This window comes from Cariama cristata, unplaced genomic scaffold, assembly GCF_000690535.1.
Source record: "Cariama cristata isolate BGI_N322 unplaced genomic scaffold, ASM69053v1 scaffold39680, whole genome shotgun sequence".
Taxonomy (NCBI): domain Eukaryota; kingdom Metazoa; phylum Chordata; class Aves; order Cariamiformes; family Cariamidae; genus Cariama; species Cariama cristata.
Window position 1 is genome coordinate 748 of NW_009597068.1, and position 26,203 is coordinate 26,950.

Genomic DNA, 26,203 nt, shown 5'->3' on the forward strand with positions numbered 1-26,203 from the left:
TGTTCTTGAAAACCTACCTCCTGGCTTCTCTTCCTAGGCGAATGCACTGAAAATTTCAGGGCATTATTTCAAGTCAGCAGCAATACATTTCTGAGACTCTGTAGCTAATGCCATGGACATCAACAGTGTTTTCCTTGAACCACCTCATCTGTGCTGCGGGTCATGAGGAATGTTCTTGTACTAAACAGGAATAGTCAAGGCCATGTCCCAGATGCCTAATTAAATTTAACATAAATAATGCAAGTTCAGTGATCTAGCAGTAGTGGAATTCATAAGACCACCATGTTTTTTTCTCTGTCTTACCTTGAAAGTTATTTAAAGCATGCATTTTTTTCTCTTTTGCAGGTGGGAAGAATGAAAGGAAGGGGGGATGAAAGAATGTTGAACCTTTTTGTTTGGCTGTATGATGGAAGGAAACAGGACAGAGAACCTCTGCAATAGATCATTCGGATGGCTTCAGCAACAAGAGAATGATGCTAAACCATGGCTCTGGAAACTTTCTAATTGCTTTTCTGCTGCTGAAAAGTCCTTGCCTTGTGGTGCGAAAACGGTAATTCATTACTTTACTAAAAGTATAGTTAATGTCCATGTACAGAGCAGTATGTCTAACTGCAGTGTTATTGCTGACTAAAGGGGACGAGTGGGGAGGGGAGAAAGAGGAGACAGCAGTTACCATGATAAGTACAAAAATCTACCTGGGAATTTAAGGTCTTTAGTTGTGTTTGCAGCTCTCATCAATGTTAGTGAAAGCAGACAAGTTGCTCTGCTTGACAGACTTTACTCTTTACAGCTCTGTTTGGAATAATACAACTGATTGCTTAAAAATTATATAAGGCAGCTTCTTGAAAGCTCTATAAAGTTATTGTTAGAGTAGAGTAGGGAAGTAGTCTTCACTCTTCCGGATTTGTATCAGTTTAATTTGGAGGCAAACTTCAAGTTTTCTGAATTATTATTATATAGTAGTTACAGCAATTGTGGATACTGTTCTTCATGAATGTCTAACTTTTCCTTGTTTCTATTTCTTTAAATGTTCTGGTTCTATAACTATATATGGTTCTGTACGCTTAAGATTCAAAGTGCTAAAGAATAGAAGGAACAGTACAACACAATGACTGACTTGAGCAAGCAGCTTCTAGCTGTTAAGTAACACTCATTCATGCACGTTCAATCTGACTTTCATTAAAAGACATGGGGAAAACAGATAAGCATGTATCCTGTTCTGTTGCTGTTTTCATGTGTCAGGGGTTAGGAAGGGAGCTGCCATAAATTCTGGAATTTAAGATATAAACCAGTTCCAGACAGATTTTTGGCAGTTCATCAGACATGGCATCAGGTGGGGGGTAATGGTTTTGAACTTTGGTAATCAGTTATTCATTACTGTGTAGTAGGAAATGCATCAAATTCAATTTGGAAAGTAAAAGTTGTTCCAAAGTACTTAAAGGTCTGGAGCAGTGATTGTATGTAGGTTAGCTCTAGTGACCTTGACTGTTCTGGTGCTTCTCATAACCTTGTTTGGTTTTCACTGCTGCCATTTAAAAACAACTGTATTTCTGTTTATGTCTGTACGTCTTGATATCTTAAATTAGAGTAGACATAAAGTACTTGCATAGTTTTTATGAAAACGTAGTCTTCTCTGTCCTCTGTTAGTTTACCTGCTTGCTATAATTTATAATTTCTTTAAGTCTTAGTCTTCTAATGCATTACCTCTAAAACTTTAATTCAATTTAAAGTCTTTATTCAAACTAAAAGATGATTGCTTATATGCCTCCAAACTGTGGGGTTTTTTTACTTTACACTGTATTCATCTATGTTTGCTCTTACAAGAAATAAATTTTTTTTTGCATTTCAGTTGCAGATATATCTCAACTTCAGTCTAACAATTTCCTGCTTTTCAAATTCTGTTTTACAGACCCATTGCTATTTGGTTTATACCTTTTCGCTTTTGTTGCTTCCAAAATCCACTGATACCAGTATACCTCAAGCTGGCATACATAACTGGCATGTTTATTTTCATATTTTACATGTTCAGACAGTGAGGTAATAGTAATCATAAAGATAACACTTCAAAATTTCTGTTACTGTCAAAATTATAACAGTCTAAAAATATGCTTGTAGTAGTATAAAAATTGTTGGTTTAGTTATGTACCCAAATGTAACAGAGCTTTCGTTTTCCAGAAAGATTACATGGAGAACAAGAAAGCTGCTGTAGAATTGAAGGATGCTTCATCTCCTCATAATGCTGGCTCTAAACTATTTCCAGCAGTACCGCTTCCTGATATTCATCCTCTTCAGCAACAGCAAATACAGCTTTCACCTGGCCCGAAAGTAAGCTGCTGTGCTCATGGCTCTGACTCTTCTTGTACTCCACAAATGCATTGTGGTGGTGGTGGTGGTAACTTAATTCACCCTGGGACAATATTAGACTCGAAAAGCACTGGGACGATTACTTGTCAAGTGGGGTCAGGATTTGCTTATCAGTCTGCATCTTCACTGAAGAACCCTCCAGCTAGGAGCAATTTGGCAGGCATTTCGAGTGAGTTCCCTGGCATGTGCGTAGAAAACAGTGTATCTTCCTGTCAACATCTGCCCTGTTGTGGAAAACTCCATTTCCAGTCCTGTCATGGTAATGTGCACAAACTGCATCAGTTTCCAGCCCTTCAGAGCAGCTGCACATCTTCTGGCTATTTTCCTTGTTCTGAATTCACAAGTGGGGCTACAGGCCACTTGGATGAGCATATTGCACAGTCGGAGCTAACGTCACGTGTGTGCGCCAACCCTTTGCACCTAAACATGGCACCTTCGGTTTGTTTAAAGGGCTCTCACTACTGCAGTGACTGCTTGAGCAAGGTTTGTACACATTGCATTTCTTGTTCATTAAGCATGGTATATGGTTAATGTTGAAATAATGTTACTTGAGCAAAGCACCAGCTTCCATGGTGTACCAGCGTACATCTTCCTAGTTGGTGACGCACGGTCCAAACATACCAGATATACTTTTTGAAGATGATCTCTCTTCTGAGGTAACATTCAGTGCCATAGAAGGCAAAAGAGGCTATTACATGTTTCACTTATGGGGGATCTGTAATGTACTCAAGAAGAATTTTGGTTGGATTTGAAAGACAGTTACCTCTTCTTGACAGCTCCAGTTAAAATGTTCCATAGCAGTGACTCAGAAAAGGCTAACATGTTAACATGTACCCTTGGGCAGCTGATTAATAAAGATCCATTTGTAAGTCAGGTGAAATGTCTGATGCTATAAGGATATTCTAGTTTTGGTTTGGTTTGATAGGTCTTAGTTCAGTCTTCTCAAATCTGTAATTTATACTTCAATACTAATTTGGCACACTTCAGAACTGATTAAAACTGTATGTGAATTTTAATTTGAATTTCAAGTGAAATAATATATTCAAGTTTGCAAGATGTATTACTTAAACTTCCAAATTTGAGATTTGAATATAAAAGTGAAATGTCTTCATTTCAGTGAACTAAGTGGTGAATTTAGTATATTTGGAATTGTGCCCACTATTTTGGGGGAGAAAGAGGTGATTCAACCTTGAACTCTTAATTGAGCAGTTTTCACATGCTGGTACATATTAGTACTTCTTAAAGATGGCATGTCTTGATATGCGGAGGTTAAAAGAATCTTTCCTTGAGCTAAGTGTGCTAGGAAGGACTGTAGGATAGAAGCTTCCTTCATGCAGGCATACTTGTTGTTAATTAACTTTGTAGAGTACATCTGAACTTGCATTTGTTGCAGAAGGGAAACTGAGTGTTTCTAGCATGGAATAGTATGTGTCAATATTGTATACTAAATGAACATGCATTTTGAAAAATTGTTCCAACAGCCAACCAGAAACAGCCTAGTTGATGCTGCTAAAATCTGGCCAAATATTCCTCCTCCAAGTGCACAGACTGCACCTGTTCCTATCCCAATATGTAATGGCTGTGGAACCAAAGGAACAGGAAATGAGAAGAGTTTGCTACTGGCAAGCAGCCTTGGCAAATCACCGCAGAAATATGGTAAACAATATTTGTTTGAAATTTCCACTTGGTGGATGTCCTCTTTAAACACTGTTGCATATGAAGAGTTGTCTTAAATTGCACTGTTCTGTGGAAACTTCTATAAAGTCGTAGAAGACTAAATAGTAAAAAAATTCCTCTGTTCTGTTTTGCAAAGACATAACTTGGATTTACGTGTTTTGACTACCTAGTTAACTTACAATGTTGTTTGCATAGAGTTTTGATTTTATTTTTTTTTAACTATTACATTTTTTTTTTTACCATTTTAAGAACTAGAAAAAGAAACTTTAAGGACTTGGAAGCTATTTTGTTCTTGTGGTGTATAAAGAAATTATCTTCAGCCATACTTTGAAAAGCGCTTTCTTAGTCTGTAGTATCTATTACCACTTCGTACGCAGTAAAGGTGTAAAGTTTATAATTACAATATAGCTTTTTTTAGTGTTCTTGAGAGGAAAATATTGTGTGAAATAATCACATGATCTTTCTACAGTGTTAGTACCACTTCAGTTACAAAATCATAGCCAGTATGAAAGTTATTCTTCCATGAGTTTTTATTAAGTTTATAAGAAATTGGATAGTTTTACTATCATTTTAAGACTACACCCACTTTTAAGTTTTTAAGATGCAGCAGCTCAATTAAATGCCCTTACAAAATGCAATTCCAGTAAATCCTGTAGAAGAATAACTAGTCAACATATACCCAAACAAATGTGACATTTGTCTGCTGTGCTTAATTTTCAGTTAACTTTAATTCTTAGCTTATTTTTGACCTGTGAGGATCCTGTGTCGTTCGTCATGTTTCTTTTCCAGTTGTGTTGTAGGGATGGAATGGGTGTATAATGTTAATTCAAAATTAAATAGATATTCAGCGTGCTGAAACACCAGAAACTTTATTTGCACTTCCTTAGCCTGTAATAGCAAAAACTCTTAACCTTCCTCTCCTGAACTGTAGGGTACCTTTGTGTTTGTTCCATACTTCCTTAATCTTCTATAATCACTGTCACTATACTGTTAATGTCATCCAGTTTTGTTTAGATTCTCTATCTAATACACACTGTAAGTTTGAACAGCTTTCATGTTTCACTTCCGTTACTGATACAGCACCTGCTGAGTTTAGCGTGATGCAACTTTTGGCAATTTTCATGGCATGTGCCACCTCAGCATTTGATAACATTTTTAAAAAATGCATTACATGGTTGTTTGAGAGTTTAAAAGTAAAGCTGAAGTTGTCTTATGTCTTTATTCTAACTTAACAGTGACTAAATTTCTGTTTAAGACCGATCTTTTTTTAGATCTCTTAAGAAAATAAAACTGAACTTGCATTCCTGGGCATGTTATTCTCTAAAGCATAAAGCTTCTCATATGCAAAGTTTATAGCATGCTACGTTCTGGTATTGGGATTAAAATGAGCTGTGTTAAACCTCTACAGGGTCTCCGGAAGTTGCAGTAACAGGCCAAGTTCTGGAAAACTTGCCCCCCATTGGAGTCTTCTGGGATATTGAAAACTGTTCAGTTCCCACTGGCCGTTCAGCTGTAGCAGTTGTACAGAGGATTCGTGAAAAATTTTTTAAAGGTCACAGGGAGGCAGAATTCATCTGTGTGTGTGACATTAGTAAAGAAAATAAAGAAGTTATTCAGGAGCTAAACAACTGCCAGGTATCGAAACAGTGTCTACTTGGTGTTCTTACTTGAGAGTTTGTGTACTCTGAGTGTGCTAATAGTGATTCCTGTTCACTAAAACTTTATGTTAGCTTCTGTTTTTTAGTGCATGAGCTTATAATTAGTTTATGGGTGGGGTCTTTAAGGCTGAACTTTCCTGGTGTGATACTTTTTAAAACTGAAACTGCATTCCATTCTACGTGGATTACTGTTTTAGTTTTAGAGTTCACGGAGGATTTCGATTTCATCCAGTAATAAGTGGTGGTGGCATTTCTAGTCTTACCCTTCAAATCTGTGACTAAATCATTAACCTAAAGGCTATGACTCTGAACTTAACTTTTTTGAACTTTTTGTTAGTGAATACTGTGCTGATTAGTGAGGACGCTTGTAAATTAGTAGTATTGATTGGGGCACCTTTAACATTACATATTTTTCCATCAATATATTTTTCTTTCTTGGTATTTTTTGAACTTTTGTGCAGGTTTCTAAGTCAGAAATTCCCTTCCCAACCCCTAAATTGCAGATATGATAACAGGTTGACAGTTTATTTGCTTATGTGAGGTAAAATGAATTGATAATGAGTACTTGCTATGTTTGTCACCCCTCTATTTCAAATGAGGGTTTATGGAATGTTTTTACGGTATGTAAATTGTGATCTTTAACACAGCAGAAGTCATCCCTAAGACATTGCTGAACAACTAGTGTTGAAGTTCATTGCTCATTAGAACAGTTTGAGATTTATACATGCTGTATTTCATGCATGTGTGCACTAATTTTCTCTAAATAAAAGGTGCATGTGAAAGCTTGTATTTATGTTAATTTTTAAAAAAATTAAGTTTAAGCAAGCATAGTTTGTATTCAAGCTTTTCTTTAGAGCGTATCTATGTATTTCCACAGGTGACTGTTGCACACATCAATGCTACAGCAAAGAATGCTGCTGATGACAAACTCAGACAGAGTCTTAGGAGATTTGCTGATACACACACTGCACCTGCCACCGTGGTTCTTGTGTCAAGTAAGTGTTTGTGGTTCTCATCTACAGTGCAGAATTCAGGTACTATCTTCAGTAGTACTTATGCATATGACACTATTTTGCTTTCCAAGGGTTGTGTTCAGAATCAGCTTTAACTGAATTGCTCAAGAATTCTTAATTCAGTGGCAGCAAGGGAAAAGTAGGGACAGTAAGATGAGAACTTGTTAAATCAGTATTGGAATCTGTCTTGTTGAGCGTCAGTAGATATGTGTATAAATACTGTCTAGCTTTATTAGCTTTCTGCTGAAGCTGTCTAAAGTTAAACTCATTGAGTCTTCCTTATGGTAATCTTTCAGAATGCTTTGGGGAAAATGTATTTGATTTGGCTTTTATTCTTGTAGCAGCATACTACACAGTTAAATATGCAAGCCACTCACCTATTTAATTGCTGTGTCTTGCCTTGGGTTTCTTCCTAAAGCTAAACAAATGTTTGTTACAGAAGTATACAGTGCCAGTTGAATGCCTTGCTGGTAAATAGCTTGAAGTTGCTATTGAAAGGAAGCCCTTGTCTGAGACTAAATGCTATGTGCTGATTTAATTTATCTCTGAGAAACCTTGTAGCTGTTGGTGCTTTTTCATTGGAAACTTTCAGTGATAAGTAGAACTTCTCAAGTGAGATCTGAGGTTTTGTTTGTTTAATCTGATTTTTTTTCTTTAGCTTTTTCATGTGTTTCTTTGTTCATTTTTTTTTTTTTTTTTTTTCCTCCAGCGGATGTAAACTTTGCTTTGGAACTCAGTGACCTGAGACATCGACATGGTTTTCGGATCATTTTGGTACATAAAAACCAAGCTTCAGAAGCACTCTTACATCATGCTCATGAGCTTATTTGTTTTGAAGAATTTATTTCAGACTTGCCACCAAGGTTACCACTGAAAATGCCGGTAAGGTTTTTAATTCTTAATGCAGTAGACATTTCAAAGTGTCAACTTCCTTTTTTTCTCTAACTTAGAGGGAGAGCAGGCTGAAATTATGTGCGTGTGTTTTATGGTGAGACATGGTGTCTGCTGTGTATTTGACAATTGTCTATATTTCAGTTCCTACCATGTGAATGTATGCTTTCTGCTTTAAGACTGAAAGAATGAAATAATAAAAGAAGAAAGTAATTAACTAAAAAAAGTAAAATAACAAGGTCACATTCTTCCCGCTAAATATTTTAACAGATAATGTATCTTACATACCTTTCCCTGGCAGAAATTTAGAGTAAGAACTTAGTTGTTCATTAAGACAGCTCTGTGGCGCTTTCTTAACAGTTTTGAATGACTGTCTACTGTTTTCTTGGTTTTTTTGTCTTCCCGATGATTTCCTCTGGATTTGCTATGTTGTCGTTGCACAGCACTCACAGCCTTTTCTTTCTTTGAAATAACTTTGTGAACTCTATGTTCATATGCATGTGTAGAATATATAGAATTCTTGGGTTGCAAACAGTAATTCTTTCTTATCTGGAGAAGTGATCAGGTATTGATCCATTATCAGGGACTCTGTAGTCTCTTCTAACTTTAAATTATATCGGAGATGGAAGTTTGGGGATCTACCTTGGTATGAGAGTTTTTTCCAAACAAATTGAATGCTGCAAAAAGAATGACTTGGGGGGAGCAGGGCCAGAGCACGTGTCACCAGAATCAATGTAAAAATACTGGTTTTTGAACAAGAGGGTATTCTGACATAATCAAATGAAAATCTTACTCCCTTTAAACAGGCATGCCATACACTGTTATATGTTTATAATCTGCCAACAAACAGAGACAGCAAAAGTATCAGTAATAGACTCAGGCGTTTGTCAGACAACTGTGGAGGGAAGGTGCTGAGCATTTCTGGAAGCAGTGCAATTCTTCGTTTTTTAAATCAAGAAAGTGCTGAACGGGCTCGGAAGCGAATGGAAAACGAAGATGTTTTTGGTAATAGAATTGTAGTGTCTTTTACTCCCAAGAACAAAGAACTTAATGAAACAAAAAGCTCCAGCTTTGTGGGAACTGAAAAGGTGAAGTCTCCCAAAAAAATTAACAAGAACACAAAGCTGTGCCTCCTCAACAAAGACTCAAGTGATCAGTCTTTTGGTACCAAAGGCTCTGCTGGGAGAGGATTCCAAATTCATGGATCTGTCATCAAACCCACAAATGTTAAAAGTTTACAGGTATTGTTGTTCTACCTTGTTTAGCATTGTTGATTTTCCTCATGTTCTGAGGATTGCTTCTGTTACAACTTTATCTTTAACTTGTCAGTCCTATTTGATGAATAACTGTCATGTATAGTGACATTCCCAAATAAGAGCTGTATTCATCTGCTTGGAAAGCAGACAATGAATTTGAGGTTGTTTTTCCCTCTCCCTGCCACCTTTTTCTCAATTTGGAAATACTGCTGGCACTTACTGAATCTTGAATCCTAGGCCAGTTGTGAGTTTTGCATTGATGTTGAGTATAACATCTAGAGTTATCTACTGTACTAGTCTTGAGGAAAAACTAGGGTAGATCTACAATGTAGCAAAAATATTTCAACCGATTGACAGTTTACTATTTTCTGTCATAGAAAATAAAATATTCCTAGTTACAAAGTGCCAATGAAAATGCTGTCAAAGAAAAATTTGTCAGTTATTTCGGTTTCCATCACAGGGAAAGCCTCTGGCAAGGAATGTCTGATGCTTTTATGCTGACCTTTCATCTGTTTCATATAGGAGCTGTGCCGCCTTGAATCAAAGACCATCAGTAGAAACACTGAAAACCAGCAAGAACATTTAAGAGAACAAATTCCTTCTCCTCAGAGTAACTCTAATGCAGCGATTCCTCTGTTTCTGGCAACAAAAAAGATTGGAACAGCAGAATCATCTTGTAAAAGTAGTCAGAAGTATGTTTAAAAAATAAAAGAAATCAATGTTAGCTACATTTTTTTAATGTGAATTCTGCAACATAATGTGTTTTCTTTTTCTTATATGTATTTGTAAATAGAAAAGAGACCTCCACTTCCAGGAGCATTACCAATTCCCCTGTAGATAAAAAAGATAAAGATGAAACTGTATTTCAGGTCAGCTATCCCTCTGCTTTCAGTAAGCTGACAGCCTCAAGACAACTCAGTCCTTTACTCATGTCTCAGAGTTGCTGGTCATCTCGGTAAGTGTCTGTGTCTTATTTGGGAGGTGAAGTGAGACTTCACTGATGTATACGTTGATTATTAACAGCTGCATTTGGAATTATGTATGCTAAGCACATTAATACACTGATTTATGTGGAGGCAAAAGGAAACAGTGATGGTGCTGCATAACAGCTAACAGAGAGTAGATGCAAATACAAGATGAAGTGAACTCTTTTTCAGAACCTTATTGTGTGGCAATTGTTTCCTGCAAGCTTTTTCTTTAAAGTTCCTGGAAAATCTTCAGAGCTATTGTAGACATCTTACTTCTCTTAATTTCAGTACCTTTGACATTTCCACTGAAATTTATCCAGACCCATTAAATTCTTGTAGACTTAATAATTGGCAAAGGCCAGATACTTAAAATTATATGAATGAGTTTGACCTTTTTTTAATGTGTTAGTAAGATAATAGAGGACTTGGTGCCAAATATATTATTAAATTGGGTGACTTTGAAACATAATATGAATTACTTCCTTTCTTCTAATAGGAAATATTTGCCTTGTTATGATGTGTTGCTTGTGGTGAAATTTGTTTTGTCTGCACATGTATGTACTAGGAAATAACTTAAAAGTGCTGTATCTGTGTGCTTGACCTGTGTCTATTTTCTGATTAATTTTGAGATGTATGTATCAGAATTGTGCAATAACTACTTTAGCTCATAAATGTTTTTATTTTACCCAGGAGTATGTCTCCAAACCTCTCAAATAGATCATCTCCACTCACGTTTAATGTAGTAAATCATACCAGTGGTACAGATTGCCCTGATCCTTTTGCAAATGGTGCAGACATTCAGATCAGCAATATAGATTACAGATTGTCCAGAAAAGAGTTGCAGCAAAATTTACAAGAAATTTTCTCAAGACATGGCAAGGTAAAGGCTAAAATACCTTTATTAAATCTGTTTTTTAAATACTGCCTGTTTATGTATTTATGGACATGTTTGTGGTCTAGTTTTAAGTGAGTAGGGATGGAAAGCTTTCCAAACATGACTTTTAAACTTGTTGAAAGGAGGTATTGTGTCTTTCCTTTAAAAAGACGATCATCACTTGTACTAGATTCTTAATTCGCATGTGGTCTTCAGAGATCTGGTATTCTGAAGTTTTTTATATAAAATTCTTAGTAAGTGGCTCATTAGTCATGCAGGGAAGAGACTTGAGCTTTAGCTGCATAACCTTTTTAAGCTGTAAAACTGAATTCCTAATGTCAGCTTAAACACAGTAAAAACTGAGTTTCTGTTTTGAATCTGAAGTGATCAAAAACCAGACATGGAGAGTGTAAGTCAGTAAATGGCTACTATACAAGGAGAGGTCACTTCTGCAGCGATCCTATTTCTGTCTGATCTGTAGGTAATGTTCTTCTGGCATAATATTCTACATGGGAAGACAATGCTTGTGTTAAAGGAATGTCATAGTCTTGGCTTGACCAAGGCTCATTGCACTTGGTTCTTGTTTGCATTGTACTTTTGGCCATGGTTCAACATACTTGGTACCCTTTTGCATTGTATTTGGCTCTTGGCCAAAGCAAGACTGTGCTACTCTCATGTTGACTTGCCTTGGGTTAATATTTTGTGATAAATGTATAAGGTGTTTTCTTTCTTTCAGGTAAAAAGTATAGAGCTCAGTCCTCATACAGACTACCAGTTGAAGGCTACAGTTCAGATGGAAAATCTGCAAGAAGCAATCAGTGCTGTCAACGGTCTTCACAGATACAAAATTGGCAGTAAAAGGATTCAGGTCTCACTAGCAACAGGAGCTGCTAATAAATCACTCTCTCTACTTAGGTAATAAAGACTTTGGCATCTTCTTGATTGTTGTAGCATGTATTTAGTAGCTGAGAGATGATTTAAAATATTGAGCAAAGGAATGATACAGAAATAAAGTAAAATGGGTCTTATGGCCTGATGAATGTGTTAAATACAACTAGGCTAGTTTTCAGTTTAGCATTTTTACATTGCTTATATTTTAAGTTGTGTCTGAAGAGACTAGATCTCTGTTTGATGGTGTTTAATAGTTTCACCACTGCTCTTTCATAATAGTGATATACCTCGAGTTAAGATTACACTTGGCATCTTCATTTCTTCTTTCCTCTAAGAAAATGCATATGAATTTTCTCTGAGGATGAGATACACAGTTTACATGCTGTTGGTGTTTCTTTGATCTCCATTTTCTATATGGAAGATAATAGAACTAGAACACTGATGCTAGTGAGAATACAAGTATTTTCCATTTCAATTTTTTCCTTACTGAAAAGAAAGCATTAGGAAAAAAGCTTTCATTTCTTTCACAGAAAGCTCCAGTGAAAATAGTGCTTGGAGTGTAGAGTGTTCTACAACTACATACTACTTGCTGTTGTATAACTTACAACTGTATTTTGTTCTTGCCTTTTAGTTTATGCCTGTTCAAAGTTCTTGATGTAATGACCAGGCTGGTAACTTCTAATGCTGCAACTTTAATGTTGCATTTTATAGATGCTCAAAATCTTACCACCACCTGTGAAAGATGCAACTCCTTCAGACACATTACCTAATGAGTTAGCAGAAATGTTACTACTTGCACTCCTCTGATCCAAAGTGTCAACTTTTGTAGTGCTGGGATGGAAGGGAATGCAGTTTGTCCTGTTACATTTTATAGTTCATAAGCTGCATCTGTAAATATCTCACCGATTTGGGCTGGAGACAAATACTAACAGATTAATTTTGTTTTAATGTTACAAAACTTCTTTTATAGCTCAGAAACAATGTCCATTCTGCAGGATGCACCTGCTTGTTGTTTGCCTGTGTTCAAATTCACAGAAATCTATGAAAAAAAGTAAGTTCTCAATTGTTATTTTTCCTGTAGTACTTCTAAAAAGAATCTGATCTTGTGTGATTGTTTACAGTGAGTTATAGAGAGCAACTGCGTGGAGTGTTACAGGTTTTTTGTTGTTAGATGTTGCAGCGTATTATCTATCCAGAGACAATGACTGTAATACTGGTCTTTCTTAGAGGGTTATACTTTCAGTGGTTTACTTCATTTTTCTACTTTGGGATGAATAGATTAGTCCCCTTAACATTTTGCATAGAATAATTTCTAGCATATTCCTGTTTCTTAAACAGAAATGCAGATTACTGCATTCTCTAACTGTGTTTCTAATGTGTATTTATTTCATTTTTTTTCTTTTAGGTTTGGGCATAAGTTAATTGTGTCAGACTTATATAAACTAACAGATACTGTGGTAATCCGTGACCAAGGAAGTGGGCGGCTGGTGTGCCTCTTACCCAGCAGCCAAGCCCGGCAGAGTCCATTGGGATCTTCACAGTCACATGATGGTTCATCAGCAAACTGTAGTCCTATAATATTTGAAGAGTTGGAGTATCACGAGCCTGTTTGTAAGCAGCATTGCCTGAATAAAGACTTTATGTAAGCTGTGTATAAAATACTATAAAATCTTACAAAATACTTGAACGGCATTTCACACTTAGAGGTATATTACAGTTGAGGTTATATGTTCATATAGCATGCTCCAGTCACTGTTTATATGTTTACAAGAATAAGTCAGGCAGAAAATAGTGAGATGGCACAGTGAATTTTCTAGGCAGTTCTCATGGATCAGTCAGGTAAGATTATTGTATTCTAGTACAGCTGCCAAGATTGAATACCTCTTAAGCAGAAGCTGAAAGGTACACTACTTTCCTCTAGTTTATATGGGAAGATTATACATACTAGAGATTTCTATTAGCCTGAATTTTATTACATAATTATAGGTGAAACTGATCATTCTTCTTTGTCCTCCAGCTACATTTAGTAAGTGGTTCATACCAGGTTGAAGACTTCCTGAAGCTGTATATTAAGTGTTTTGTTTTATTCAACAGCAGCCAGGTTGTGCTACTAGAAGTTATTAGGTATTCACTGTTAAGTGCCTGGTATGTGCTGCTAAAACTTAATTTGAACATTTTAATCTAATGATAATAAAAATGTGGTCTTCTGAATGTTGCTTGTCTTCTGGAAATTTGCTGTAGCTGTATTAGATTGAAGTTGCTTATGGCTGTACATAGTGGTATTGTCAGCTAGTAGCAGTATATAATGTACATATAGTATAATGTTTACTATGGGTGTCTATGCTATGCTAAAGCTATGTGTAGAATGAGCATATAAACTTCAACCTCTTGTTTTTACAGTGAGCATGAGTTTGATCCAGATTCTTACAGAATTCCTTTTGTGATTTTGTCTCTGAAGACGTTTGCTCCCCAAGTTCACAGTCTTCTACAGACACATGAGGGCACTGTACCTCTACTAAGGTAAAGTATTTTAATTTAGGCGTTTAGAGTAAGAGCTGATAGGTTGCAGATTTAAAACTTTATTGATCACTGTTGTAATGCTCTGAAAGTACCTGGTGTATAAAAACTCCAGTTCTTCTGTAAAATGGTATCTTTTATGGCAGGTAAGTGCCTTACGAAATTATTAGGCTTTGAATTCTTGTTGAGCAAAAAGACACGCTTATTTAACATGCATTTTATGAAGAGTTCTGCAATGTGTTAGTAAGCTGTTGAAGCCTCTTGCTCAGGAAGTGTCTCAAAATAAATTATATTTCTAGGACAATTGTTATAGTGGTATTTTAGTGTATAATGGAAGCTTTTTTTCTTCCAAAGTTTTCCGGATTGTTATATGTCAGAGTTCAATGATCTTGAAATCGTGCCAGAAGGCCAGGGTGGTGTTCCTTTAGAACATCTGATTACCTGTGTTCCTGGAGTTAACATTGCCACTGCCCAAAATGGCATTAAAGTTATTAAATGGATACATAACAAACCACCACCTCCTACTACAGGTAAATATTTCTGTTTAAAGTCCTTTTTCTGAACTAATCTTTCTGCTAAAAAATTATGAGTAGCATAAAGCAAACGTATTGTATAATTGTTAAACTTTTTATAGAGAAACTTTTAGCTTGAATGTTCATTCTCTTTGGTTTTTTGCCTGTCATAAATAAAGTGCAGTGTTGAGTGGAAGAATATTAGTGAAAGGTTCGGTAATACAATTTTTCTTCTTTTTTTTTGAAGATCCTTGGCTTCTACGTTCCAAGAGCCCTGTAGGTAATCCACAACTTATTCAGTTCAGTAGAGAAGTGATAGATCTACTTAAAAGCCAACCGTCCTGCGTCATACCTGTCAGTAAATTCATCCCAACATACCATCATCACTTTGCAAAACAATGCCGTGTGTCTGACTATGGGTATTCTAAATTAATGGAGCTGCTAGAAGCAGTGCCTCATGTACTGCAAGTGAGTTATATGGCAGTGTTCCTTTTAACTTGGGGAATTGTACTTGTATCTTCAACTATCTGAATTACTGGTTGGTATTGTATAATAGATGCTATGCAGTTACCTGGTCCACCTTGAAAGAGATGGTTAACTGAACCTTAGAGAGTAATTGTTTTGGTTTCTTGAGATGTTGTTCCTGTTTTGTTGTTTTTATTACACCCACCCTTCCAAAACAACTTGTGGGGAAATTAACCCTTATTTAATCTATTTAACCTCTGGAATAGAGTTTGAAGCTGCTTTTAGCCTGTGGTTTTGAACATCGGTTGGTTGTAAAATTTTAAAATAATCAGTACAAATGTGTAACAGTTGCAATAGCACTCATGGAGGAAGCCTTTTTTAATTTCTTGATGATGTATGCCTTAGTACAGAAAGCATGTGGCTTCATGAGGCTTCCTTTCCAAACACTGTGTTTATTATATCCTTTATTTCTAGCCTACCTATACAAGATATTTAGAAGCCAGTTTTAGTAAAAAAATTTACTGAGGATGCTAGATGTGAGTGATCAAACAATTTTCTTTCAGATTCTTGGTATGGGTTCCAAACGCTTGTTAACTCTAACACACAGAGCTCAAGTGAAGCGCTTTACTCAAGACTTACTGAAGCTTCTCAAATCCCAGGCCAGTAAGCAAGTAATTGTGAGGGAATTCTTACAGGCTTATCACTGGTAAGTTGTCTTCAGTGAAACAAGAACAACTGTGCAGGGCATGTCTATCAATGGTGGTTTTAAAACCTAGTGCAAGAGAAGTCAGTACTTTAAATCTTAATACAAAACTGTGGCAACTGTATTGCCTCTTCATTTTGATGTGGAAGTTCAAACTACTAATGAAAACAAAAATTAAAAGCTCTCTGGCAGACTTTCGTGCTTCCTTTAGTACTAGGTTCATTTAACTTTATTGGAGTTTGAAATGGGTTATTATATTTCATTAGTTCTCTCTGAAGCAATGACTGCAAGGTTGGATTTAAGCAAGCAGGTCATGGCGCGTTAACATGAACAGTAAAGGGACGATTTCGTGTTAGGCTTTCTTTAGAGGGAAATATAAAATAGACTGATTGTCAACAAATACTCTTACTTCTTTAACTGGGTCTGGCAATGGTACAAAAATGAGGAGTAATGCCTGTCTTGCTATTGCCAGGAAGAACATTCTGTTGTAGCATGGTGAAAAATAGGTTGGTTTGGTTTTCTTTTTTTTTTTGAAGAACCAAAAATTCTACTTTCCTTAATATGAAGATAGAAAGTAGTGCTTAATGTGCTTTGAGGAAACCATAGCATCTTAGTGCTACATGTGGTTTACCTTTGCATGTGTGCTGCTATGCTGCATGTGCCAACAGCTCCTTTTTGGAAATGCACGCTTTTACTTATATTTCCACTATTAGCAAAAATACATTCTTGGTTGTTTATAAATCTACTAAATATGCATCTCCATTGTAGTCATCCCTGGCCATTTGTTGAATAAGAATATAGGTGAAGTGTTCTTGGTTCTAAGAGGTTCCTGTCGGGTAGGTGGGGAGGGTAAAATAACTTCTAATATATTACATAGCATTGTGAACTTTAATGTGCTGGTTTCCAGGATATGATCTCTGCCTTCTCTTGAGACCTGATCTTGTTTAAGAAGGGCATATGTTAGTAACTATTCAGCAAATACAGACTGTTGAAAGTGTAGCCATACGGAGCTGTATAACATAAGTTATTTCAGAAAACACAATTAAAACCAGAGCTTGAAAAATACTACTTTATATTGTCACTTACCATGACTAGTTTGAGGCGTCCTCTGGTTGGTATTTACAGCTCGCTCTTCCAGTGTCATGCAAACCATCAGTGTATCTTGCTCATCTGGTTAGAATGGATAGATAATTTTAATTAAGAATACTTTCCCCTTTGTTTCACATGCTAGTATTGCCAATATGACAATTATGTTTTTATTATTGGTTTGGTCTCTTTAGGATTTGGGGCTTATTCTCTCAACTTACACTTTTTTGCCTATGCAGCATGCATTAATACTTGCAGAATTTTCTAAAACTTTCAGGTGTTTCTCTAAGGACTGGGATGTTACGGAGTACGGAGTGTGTGAACTGGTTGATATTATATCAGAAATTCCAGATACAGCCATCTGTTTGTCACAGCAAGACAATGAAATGGTAATTTGTATTCCCAAGAGAGGTATGTCCATGTATGGTTTTTTCACTGTTGCCAAAGAAATTGTTCTTTAATTACTTTAAAACTGTGCTAACTAAAGTATATAGGAGTGACTTGGATTTTTTGATAACTGTGTTTCTCCGTTTCTCCCTTCATAACTAAGTTATGAACTTCTAGCAAATAAAGAATTTGTCATTCTAGGATCACTTACAACGGAAGAGACAGGAAAGCACGTGGCAAAGCACATAAAATAACGTTACTACTTCTGCTACTGTCTTCTAAGATTAGAGAGTGGGGTTGTTTCCACACAGCAAAAATACCAACATACTTGGCCATTTAATATATTCTAAAGTGCTGATCGCCTGATTATTCTGGACTTGAAACATATAAGCTTAGCGTAAAGGTCTTCAGTGGTAGAAAAAAAAATAGTGACTTGGTGTGATACGTGGTTAAGCTGAAAATCAATCACCATATTTTCTTACTATATACTGTTGCATTTTATAAGTATGTTGGCACATAGCTCTTGCTTTGTTTTCTAATTTTAGAACGTACACAAGAAGAAATTGAAAGAACCAAACAATTTTCTAAAGAGGTAGTAGACCTACTGCGTCATCAACCCCACTTTCGAATGCCCTTTAACAAATTTATTCCTTCTTATCACCACCACTTTGGTCGTCAGTGCAAACTTGCTTACTATGGTTTTACAAAACTACTTGAACTCTTTGAAGCCATACCAGATGTCTTACTTGTAAGTTCTAAAATCTTAAGCTGTACTAAATCATTTTTGAGATCTGTACAAGTGTTTCAGCAGGGGTTATATTTCTTGTTAAGTTTAGTGTAAGTTATAAACGGTGGACCTGTCATGTTAGACAGATGTATTTAAGAAAGTCTTTGATGTAACTATTTTGGTAAAATGGCCCAAGGTTTTTAGCATATTCAGGTTAAGTTTGTTAACAAATTCAACCTTTGTATATTAGATTAAATTTACAAAATTCAGTGCATCAAAATGAGAGCAAATTTCATTAAAGTTGTGTTAAACTTGCTTTAAAAAGGTTAATAACTATTCAATTGCCTATTTTGTTATATTTCAAAAATTTATACATAGTTTTGCTTGCTGTATAGATATCTTTTGCTATGCAGCAGGGCTCAGCTACCTCAAATGATTGCCTGCCAGCACTGAATTTTAGTTGCAGGTTACACTTTTTTATCCAGGCTAGGTAAATCACTTTGTTAAAGTGTAATTTCTGTTTTGTAGGTTTTGGAATGTGGGGAGGAGAAAATTCTCACGCTTACGGAAGTGGAACAAGTCAAAGCAGTTGCTGCCCAGTTTGTTAAACTGCTGCGGTCTCAGAAGGACAACTGCCTTATGATGACTGATTTACTGACAGAGTACAGTAAAACATTTGGATACACACTGCGTCTTCATGACTATGATGTTAGCTCAGTTCCAGCTTTAATGCAAAAACTTTGCCATGTTGTAAAGGTAGTCTTTTTATCTTTGTAGTTTATCCCTCTGGAAAGTATGTAATATTGTGTTAAGGAGCTTCCTGTCTCAAATTACAGGTCTCAGTATGGTTAATATTGTACTCTAGAAACAATACTTCATTAAGTGGAGGGGCAGGGGGGAATTCCAAAGGGATTTCAAATGTGGCTTCTATATTCCCATGATGTTCTCTTTGGTTTTTTTGTAACCTTTTAACTTTCTCTGGGAAAGCTCATGCTTGTTTAGCAAATAGTAAGTAATAGATTGTATTATAGTACTTATTTTAACAATACAAATAATTTTTTTCCCACCTGACTTCTAGCTGTGTAAAAGCAGTCATTTCCTGATAAGTGTAGTAGTTACCAGTCTCCTAATGTTTTATGTTCCTAACTTTTTTTGATCTATGGTTTCAGGCTTTGAATGTAAATACGTAGATGGTCTTATATGCTAGTGGAAAAGAAAGCTTACATCTACATGGACACGTGCATACTGGTTTAGTTTCTCTAATTTAGTTTCTCCAATTCTGTTTATTTAGCAGCTAGTGTTCAGGCTGGAGCTCAGTCACGTCCAGCTGGCTTGGAACAAAGAGTGAAATTATGTCGACCATGTGGACAGAAACTGCTACACAGTTTTTGTATATTTAAAGTAATTTTTTCCATGTAATAAGTTTCTTTATCCTGTGTGCTTTTGGCTAGGCGAGTATCCGTTGCTGGTATGTAATATCAGATACAACTGTGCTCAAACGAACCTCAGCTACACAACTTACTTAGGGACAGGGAAGAGATTAATTTCTAAGTTCATTCCCGATTTAATTTTTCTAGGTTGTTGACACAGAGTCTGGCAAGCAAATTCAGCTGATAAATAGAAAATCTCTGCGGACTCTGACTGTCCAATTGCTCGTCTTGTTGATGTCCTGGGATGGAACATCCTTTCTCTCTGTTGAACAACTTAAACAGCATTATGAAACAATCCATAGCACTTCGCTTAATCCATGTGAATATGGATTTATGACCTTAACTGAACTCCTGAAGAGTCTGCCTTACTTGGTTGAGGTATTTAAGCCCTCTTTCCTTTCTGGTGTGTTTCATACTTTGAAAAGACATTGTGACTAGAGGATACAGAAGTATGTGCTCTAGTTCTTTCTTTTTTTTCTCTTCCTAATAGGTTTTTACTAATGGTGCAGCAGAAGAGTATGTGAAGCTTACAAATCTGTATATGTTTGCAAAGAATGTAAGGTCCTTACTTCACACTTACCACTATCAGCAGATTTTTCTTCATGAGTTCCCAGTAGCGTATAGCAAATACACAGGGGAAGTACTGCAACCTAAAGCATATGGATGCAATAATTTCGAAGAGCTCTTGGGAGCAATTCCACAGGTGTGAAGAATTCTGTTTTGCACAGTTACATTGAAATTTCTGCATGGATTAAAAATAGTTACACAACTGCATTTTCTGTTAATTGGTGTGAATTACTGGAATAATTACCTTCTCCAGGGAGGCTTATACAGGTTGTATTTTTAATAGCTTCTGAGAAATCTGGACTCAGTAATAAGAAAAAGAAAATACTTTTTTTACATCTTTTGGTCAAATTTTGCTTAAGAACTGTTCCCAGCGAGGCCACAAACATCCTTGGCATTTTTGTCAAGTGAGATAATTGGCTTCAGTCTTGAAAGAGTGAACGACTGTACAGTACTGAAACTTCATTTTGATCAGTGTAGATTACTGGTTTTAGGAGTGAAGAGTTGTCAGAAGTGCAACATAGTGGAATTTTGCTGTGGCATCTTCTTGTCATCCACATGTCCTGAGTGCTCTAGGATAATTTTGTGACCCAGTTTATGACTATAAGCTTTCTTTTAAGTAAACTAATCTTTCTGGAGAGTGACAAAATGGAATTTTGCAACTCTGCATTTAAACACATATTTTTGTTAATATAGCGCTAGAAAGCGTACTAACTATATAGTTTGCATTTGACATTGATCATTTTAAGACAAAGCTTTTACTTGGGTAGTGTAGTACAAATTAGCAACATGATTTAGTTTACTTTTAGAAATAACGTCAGTGCAAGGCTAAATGAAAGGCAGTGAGTAAGCTGCTTTAGGCTTTAAGCTTGGTATGTGCTGATGTTTAATTCTGCTTTTTTTTTTTTGTCTCTATAGGTGGTCTGGATTAAAGGACATGGCCATAAGAGAATTGTGGTACTAAAACACGATATGAAAAGTAAGCCATTTCAATTTTGAGCAGTATCTTAACTTCCTTCTTTCTTTTTTTTAAGAGGTGACTTCAGTAAATGAACTTGCCTTTTTGTAGCTCGTTTTAGCTCACCTAGTTTTCCCCCTGCTGATCAAGTGGATGATCATGGAAATCAACTTGCTGACAATAACGGACATATTATGGAGACCCCAGGATCCACTTCATCAATGGAACTAAGTCTAGGAACAGCTAGCAATGGTAACACAAAATTGATTTATGTAAGAAATTTATTATCTTAGGGGAAATAAGCAGAGTAATCAAAGCAGCACGGGGAAAGCTGTGTGAGTTAGTCAATCTGAACTTCTGTAGAAATGTTTTATGGCTTGAAAGCTGTTCAGCTTCTCCCAAAGTACACAGTTAGGCACATGTCCTCTTGATAAGGGCATCTCTGGTCCTCAGCTGTCAGTATAGCTGCTAGAGTACTGTTTCCCATGGATTTTAGTGGAAATGTAAGACTATAAGCATAAAGCTAACGAGAAAAGATGCAGTAGCAGCTTCTGCTAGGAATGTCTCCTGTATTCTGATGAGAATATAGTGCTCTTTTGTGGTGTTTTTATGTTGATTTTGTGTTGTTACTTATTTGCAAATAATAATGGCAGTTCTGTTGGTATAAATCTGTTTCCAAATAAAAATAACAGGGAAATGGTGGCCTCATAGTTCACATCTTGCTGTGGTCTCCAATTCTTTTACTACCTGCAGGCTGGAGAACTTGTAGCATGGTTCTTGAGTTATTTCAGAAGTCTGGGCTTGTCCTTTTTAATAAGGGCAAGTCAATTTATTTTTAAACTTTCAGCTTAATTTTCACATGTAGATGGTACATAATTAGTTGATAGGATATTGGTGTGTTTGCAAGGGAGTTGCCTGGTAATTGGCCCTTCTCTGTTAAAGATTGTTCCTATAGGACTTGTTTCCTCAGCTCAAGTTACTATGGGGTATATTTACTCAGGTAAGCAGTAGGTTTAACACACTATTGCTTTGTCTGCTGCATTGTAGTTAGTTAGATGCTCTTGATCCAGCAAAGTAACTCGTGAATGAATCTGAGGTTAGTTAGCATTAACTAAATTAGTTTGATATTAGTACTTCAAATATGGCATAGCTCTCAAATCCTCAGAATCACATCTGAAGACTTCATGTTTACTAGCTCTGAAATAGCGACACCTTCACAGTTTACAGATACTTTGAGAAATGTTGCCTTCTTTTTGTAGTTTCTAATCAAACTGAGCAAGAACTTCTTTGCCTCACAAATACATCTCCTGTTGACCTCTTGTGTGAGCCAGTTCCTTCCTGCCTACCATCTCCACAACTGAGACCTGATCCAGTGGTTCTTGAGTCTGCAGACCTCATTCAGTTTGAAGAACACCCTGCACCTCTCGCTGGTAAGAGTTTGCTTGCCTATATTGTATTACTTACAGATGATAACTCGTACAATTTGGAAAATAAAGCATCAAACAAATGGTTGATTATATAAAAGTTCCATATAAATACATACTTATGTATATATATTGCACAGTGGGATGTGTTAGAAATGCAGGTGGCTTCCATCAGAAACTCTTGAGTACTGACCGTAAGTACCCTACTGTGATTCTCTGGGGTGAATTTTATGAATTTTATAGGGACCTTATCCACCACTAAAACAGCATTTTTGCCAACCTGTCACAACCTTTTCATCACAGTAATTTCATAGTGCTTTTCTGAGCACTGAGAGGCTTAATGTGTGAGAATTAAATTAAACCTTCCAAATAGTACATGATGCAGACAGAGCCAGAAGCAAACTTCACATCAGCTGCAGAGGTGAACATGACTCATATTCTGGCTTCAAATCAGGCTGACAACTTCTTTTTAAATATCTTATTGACTATTACGAGAGAAATATTCTATTTTTCAAGAACAGAGCATCAATAATTTGAGTTATCTTCCTTATTTTAGAAATAATGATTTTAACAGAAGAAGAAAAACAAAGAATTGTTACCACAGCTCAAGAAGAATTGACCTCTGGTTCTGTGGTATCTAACACAGCAGAGAATGCTTCAGTGCCTCCCTGTCAGTCCTCTGAAACCCAACTAAACAAGGAAGCAATGGACAGTCCAGCCAAAAAGCAACACAAAAACAAGGTGAAATTGGCAGCCAACTTTTCACTTGCACCTGTAACCAAGCTTTAACTCTTTCTTTTTAGTGTGAAAGACAAATACTTACGGACTCTGTACAAAATAAAGCTATTTGCTAGCCCTTATGTATTTTAATGAAAGGCCTAGAAGAATTAATTTGTATTTAATGTATTCTGTGAAGATTTTGTTCCTTTTACACTGAACACAGCTGTTAGCAGAGCAGATTTTTTCTATTATTTTGAAAAAAATTCTGGCATTCGTTAAATTCTTAAATTTTACAGTTTTTCATAAATGTGTGTTCAGTAAAAGCAAAATATTAATTCAACTAAAATGGAACAGATTTTATTTTCTTTAAGCCTCGGTGGTGGTATAATCATACATGTAAGCATATTGTATTCTGTAGGCTGTTGCTTACTGGTATTGTTCAGACAGTATTAATACAATGCATGATCTGTCTTTCAAAAGCCTGTTGAGAAATTTTAACTTGCTGACCTGAAATGATAAGAGTGAGGGATTTGATTGTACTCCAGCAGAGAAACTTGTTCTCTAACCTTTCAGATGACTTGTAACTGCATTGGAAATTCTTTTGTCTAAAGGTGTCTGTAGAAGATTACGTGGATTTTTTGTAAAAGTTGTTTTAAATGTTTTCTGTAGCTTTCAGTTCCATTTAGGAGCTTTCTAGGACATTGATGCTTTAAGCTTCCCTTTTATATTTAGTTCCAGTCTGGCATGGATTTGGTTAAGGAAAAGACTGTCTTGGTGTGATGAGTTTAAGATACAGACACACACATTTTATTGTGTCTAGAAATGAAGTTAGGAAGATTCTGATATTTCTGAAATATGCATTTAATGCATAAATTACAGATAACAGAGCAGGTCTTATTAAAATGTTTTGTGATGGAAGGTACTGATGCTATTTCCACCTGTAAGGAAAGTTCTAACTACATGTGGAAATGCTAAGGTTGTTCTGCTTAACCTTGTTTTCTATTTTTAAGCATGTTCAGTAAATGGGAAGCTTATTCTTTGATGTGCTGTCTTTTAGCTGTGTCTGTTTTTATTCTAAAACTTACTCCTAGTGTTGGAAGCTTTTTTCAGTTTGTGGTATCTTGTGTTGGCTTTTGAAAGGGCCAGCTTTGGAAGAGAGGTTAAGTCAGTGGATGACCTTAACTCTAGTTAGCAGAAATGTCCTGTGTATGAGACTTTATACCCATTCTGGGTAACCATGGCATTTACAATGGGTTGTATTTGCCAAGCAGCAACTAAATTGCTTGTAGTATTGAAAGAACCTATACTAGAGGTTTTCCACTGGCCAACAGAATATATATTTTTTTTTTTTTAGGTGGATTCTATTGTAATATATATGAGATGGAACACAGGCTCTAATTTCTCAGCCAGCAACAGGAAATGCCACTGAGTAATGGCTATAGACAGAATTTTACTAGCCAGATTTTGTTATAAAATCTTTTAAATTTAGGCAAGTATTACCAGTAGTGAACTTATAGCCATTGTGAATGCAGAGAAACACTTGGAAGTTTTTCTGAGCATTGTGGCACAGTGTTTTGAGTCCTCAGTAAACCTCTACAGACATACTGCTATAGAAAGAAATTAAGAAGTAAGCTTTCTTGGAATGCTTTTAATGAGTTAAATGCAAGAACATCTGCTTTCACCTTAAGTTTGATAAGGTTAACACTGATCAGTCTAGATCTTTTTTTCAGAAGAACATGCATTGGAGAAAAGAGCAACCTGAAATTATATTTTCATGAGATGCAGCTACAAGTCATCTGGAGTACTAAAGAAAACCAGGTTTTTACTTCAGAGGAAAATATGGTATTTGTTGAAGTGAGTGTGGTGATTATACCATTTATGGAGGTCAGCGTATCTTTTTCTGGATTCATGTGTGATTCTGAAATCGCTGTTTGAAAGTAATAGAATAATACTTTTGAGAAACTGTGTTCATAATGTAACAAAATAGCTAATTGAATTGCAATATATTTTTTTATCCAAAGGGTTAAATGAATGATGTGACTTACAGATTTAAAAGCATTACAACCATGAAATTCTTTAATTTAACAATTAAGTGTACTACTTCAGATTCATGTCTGTTTAAAAAAAAAATTGACACTGAAGCCCTCAATTTATGCACTATCTTTGTCTTGGAATGGGAGGGAGAAGAAAAAATTCTTTTCTTGGATGTCTACTTTGTTTGGACACTTTCTTTTGTGGCTCAAGTGCTGTTTTGTGTGTTGGGACCAAACAGTTGTGTCAATAAAATTTTCAAGCAAGCATAACTCTTGTCCGTTTCTGAAGACCTGAAAAAAAAGCTGTCCTAGAATCCCTAACATGACACAGCAAGTTAAGTTTAATTATCCGGACAGAGCAGAGAGCTAAAATTTGGGATTCAGTGAAGACAAAAGAAACACTGTGAATCTACAAATTGCTATTCTGGAGAATGAGGGTTTTCCCAATTTTTAGCAATTCAGCTATTAGCAGGTGTACTCGGGATCTCTTACTGTTCTTCATACAACATTATGTTTAGGGTTTATTTTGGAAGGAAACTGTACTATTTATCAGCCTAAAGAGAAAAATGGAGAAAGGGGTGTAAATGCAACAGGTGGAAGTAAGGTTCCTCCTGAGTTTGTCTCACTTTGAAATGTTAAAATTGATGTGAATAATGTCATATGGAGTGTTACTGTGCAATAAAGTTAACAAGTCACTTTTGAGTTACAGCCTTGTTTTCTGGCTTGCTGGAGACAGTAGTTGTCTAGGAACTGCAAGTGTGGCAAGCAAGTTACTTTGCAGCTTCACTACAGTGCTTTGAACTTTACTTCAGAATCTAACAAAATAATTAAGAAAATCTGCAACTAAATTGGACTGTTATCTCACAGCTTTCTGGACAAAAGTAAAGAGCTAGATGAGCTGCTCCTGACTTTGTCTTTTTTTTAATGTGGTCTTATTACATATACTCACTTAGTGGAACTGTTAAGTGGAACAGTCTGCCAGAGTAAACGTCGGGCCTCGCAGAGTATTTGCTTGTTCAGTAAATAATATTAAAGTAACTACCTATAAAACTTAATTAGCAGGAAACTTTCCATAAATCATTTAA

General features: G+C 36.0%; 1 protein-coding gene across 1 annotated transcript; it reads left to right on the forward strand.

Moving 5' to 3' along the window:
- The first annotated feature begins 341 nt into the window (after positions 1-341).
- On the forward strand, positions 342-23,450 carry KIAA0430 (KIAA0430 ortholog). The gene is made up of 26 exons (XM_009708529.1): positions 342-550; positions 2,176-2,847; positions 3,846-4,020; positions 5,450-5,676; positions 6,577-6,694; positions 7,422-7,594; positions 8,410-8,844; positions 9,382-9,551; positions 9,653-9,814; positions 10,518-10,707; positions 11,438-11,616; positions 12,563-12,643; positions 12,998-13,234; positions 13,993-14,112; positions 14,464-14,639; positions 14,869-15,089; positions 15,650-15,792; positions 17,153-17,286; positions 17,808-18,010; positions 18,518-18,745; positions 19,567-19,797; positions 19,910-20,122; positions 20,902-20,962; positions 21,053-21,193; positions 22,201-22,371; positions 22,922-23,450. Exons 1-26 carry the CDS (start codon positions 404-406, stop codon positions 23,152-23,154), a joined length of 5,241 nt encoding a protein of 1,746 aa, XP_009706831.1. The 5' UTR covers positions 342-403; the 3' UTR covers positions 23,155-23,450.
- Positions 23,451-26,203: the final 2,753 nt, after the last annotated feature.

Coding starts and splice junctions, on each gene's coding strand:
- KIAA0430 (XM_009708529.1), top strand. CDS start 404: ATGATGGAAGGAAACAGGACAGAGAACCTCTGCAATAGATCATTCGGA. Junction 10,708..11,437: donor TTTTCTCAAGACATGGCAAG/GTAAAGGCTAAA, acceptor TCTTTCTTTCAG/GTAAAAAGTATAGAGCTCAG. Junction 14,113..14,463: donor GGCACTGTACCTCTACTAAG/GTAAAGTATTTT, acceptor TTTCTTCCAAAG/TTTTCCGGATTGTTATATGT.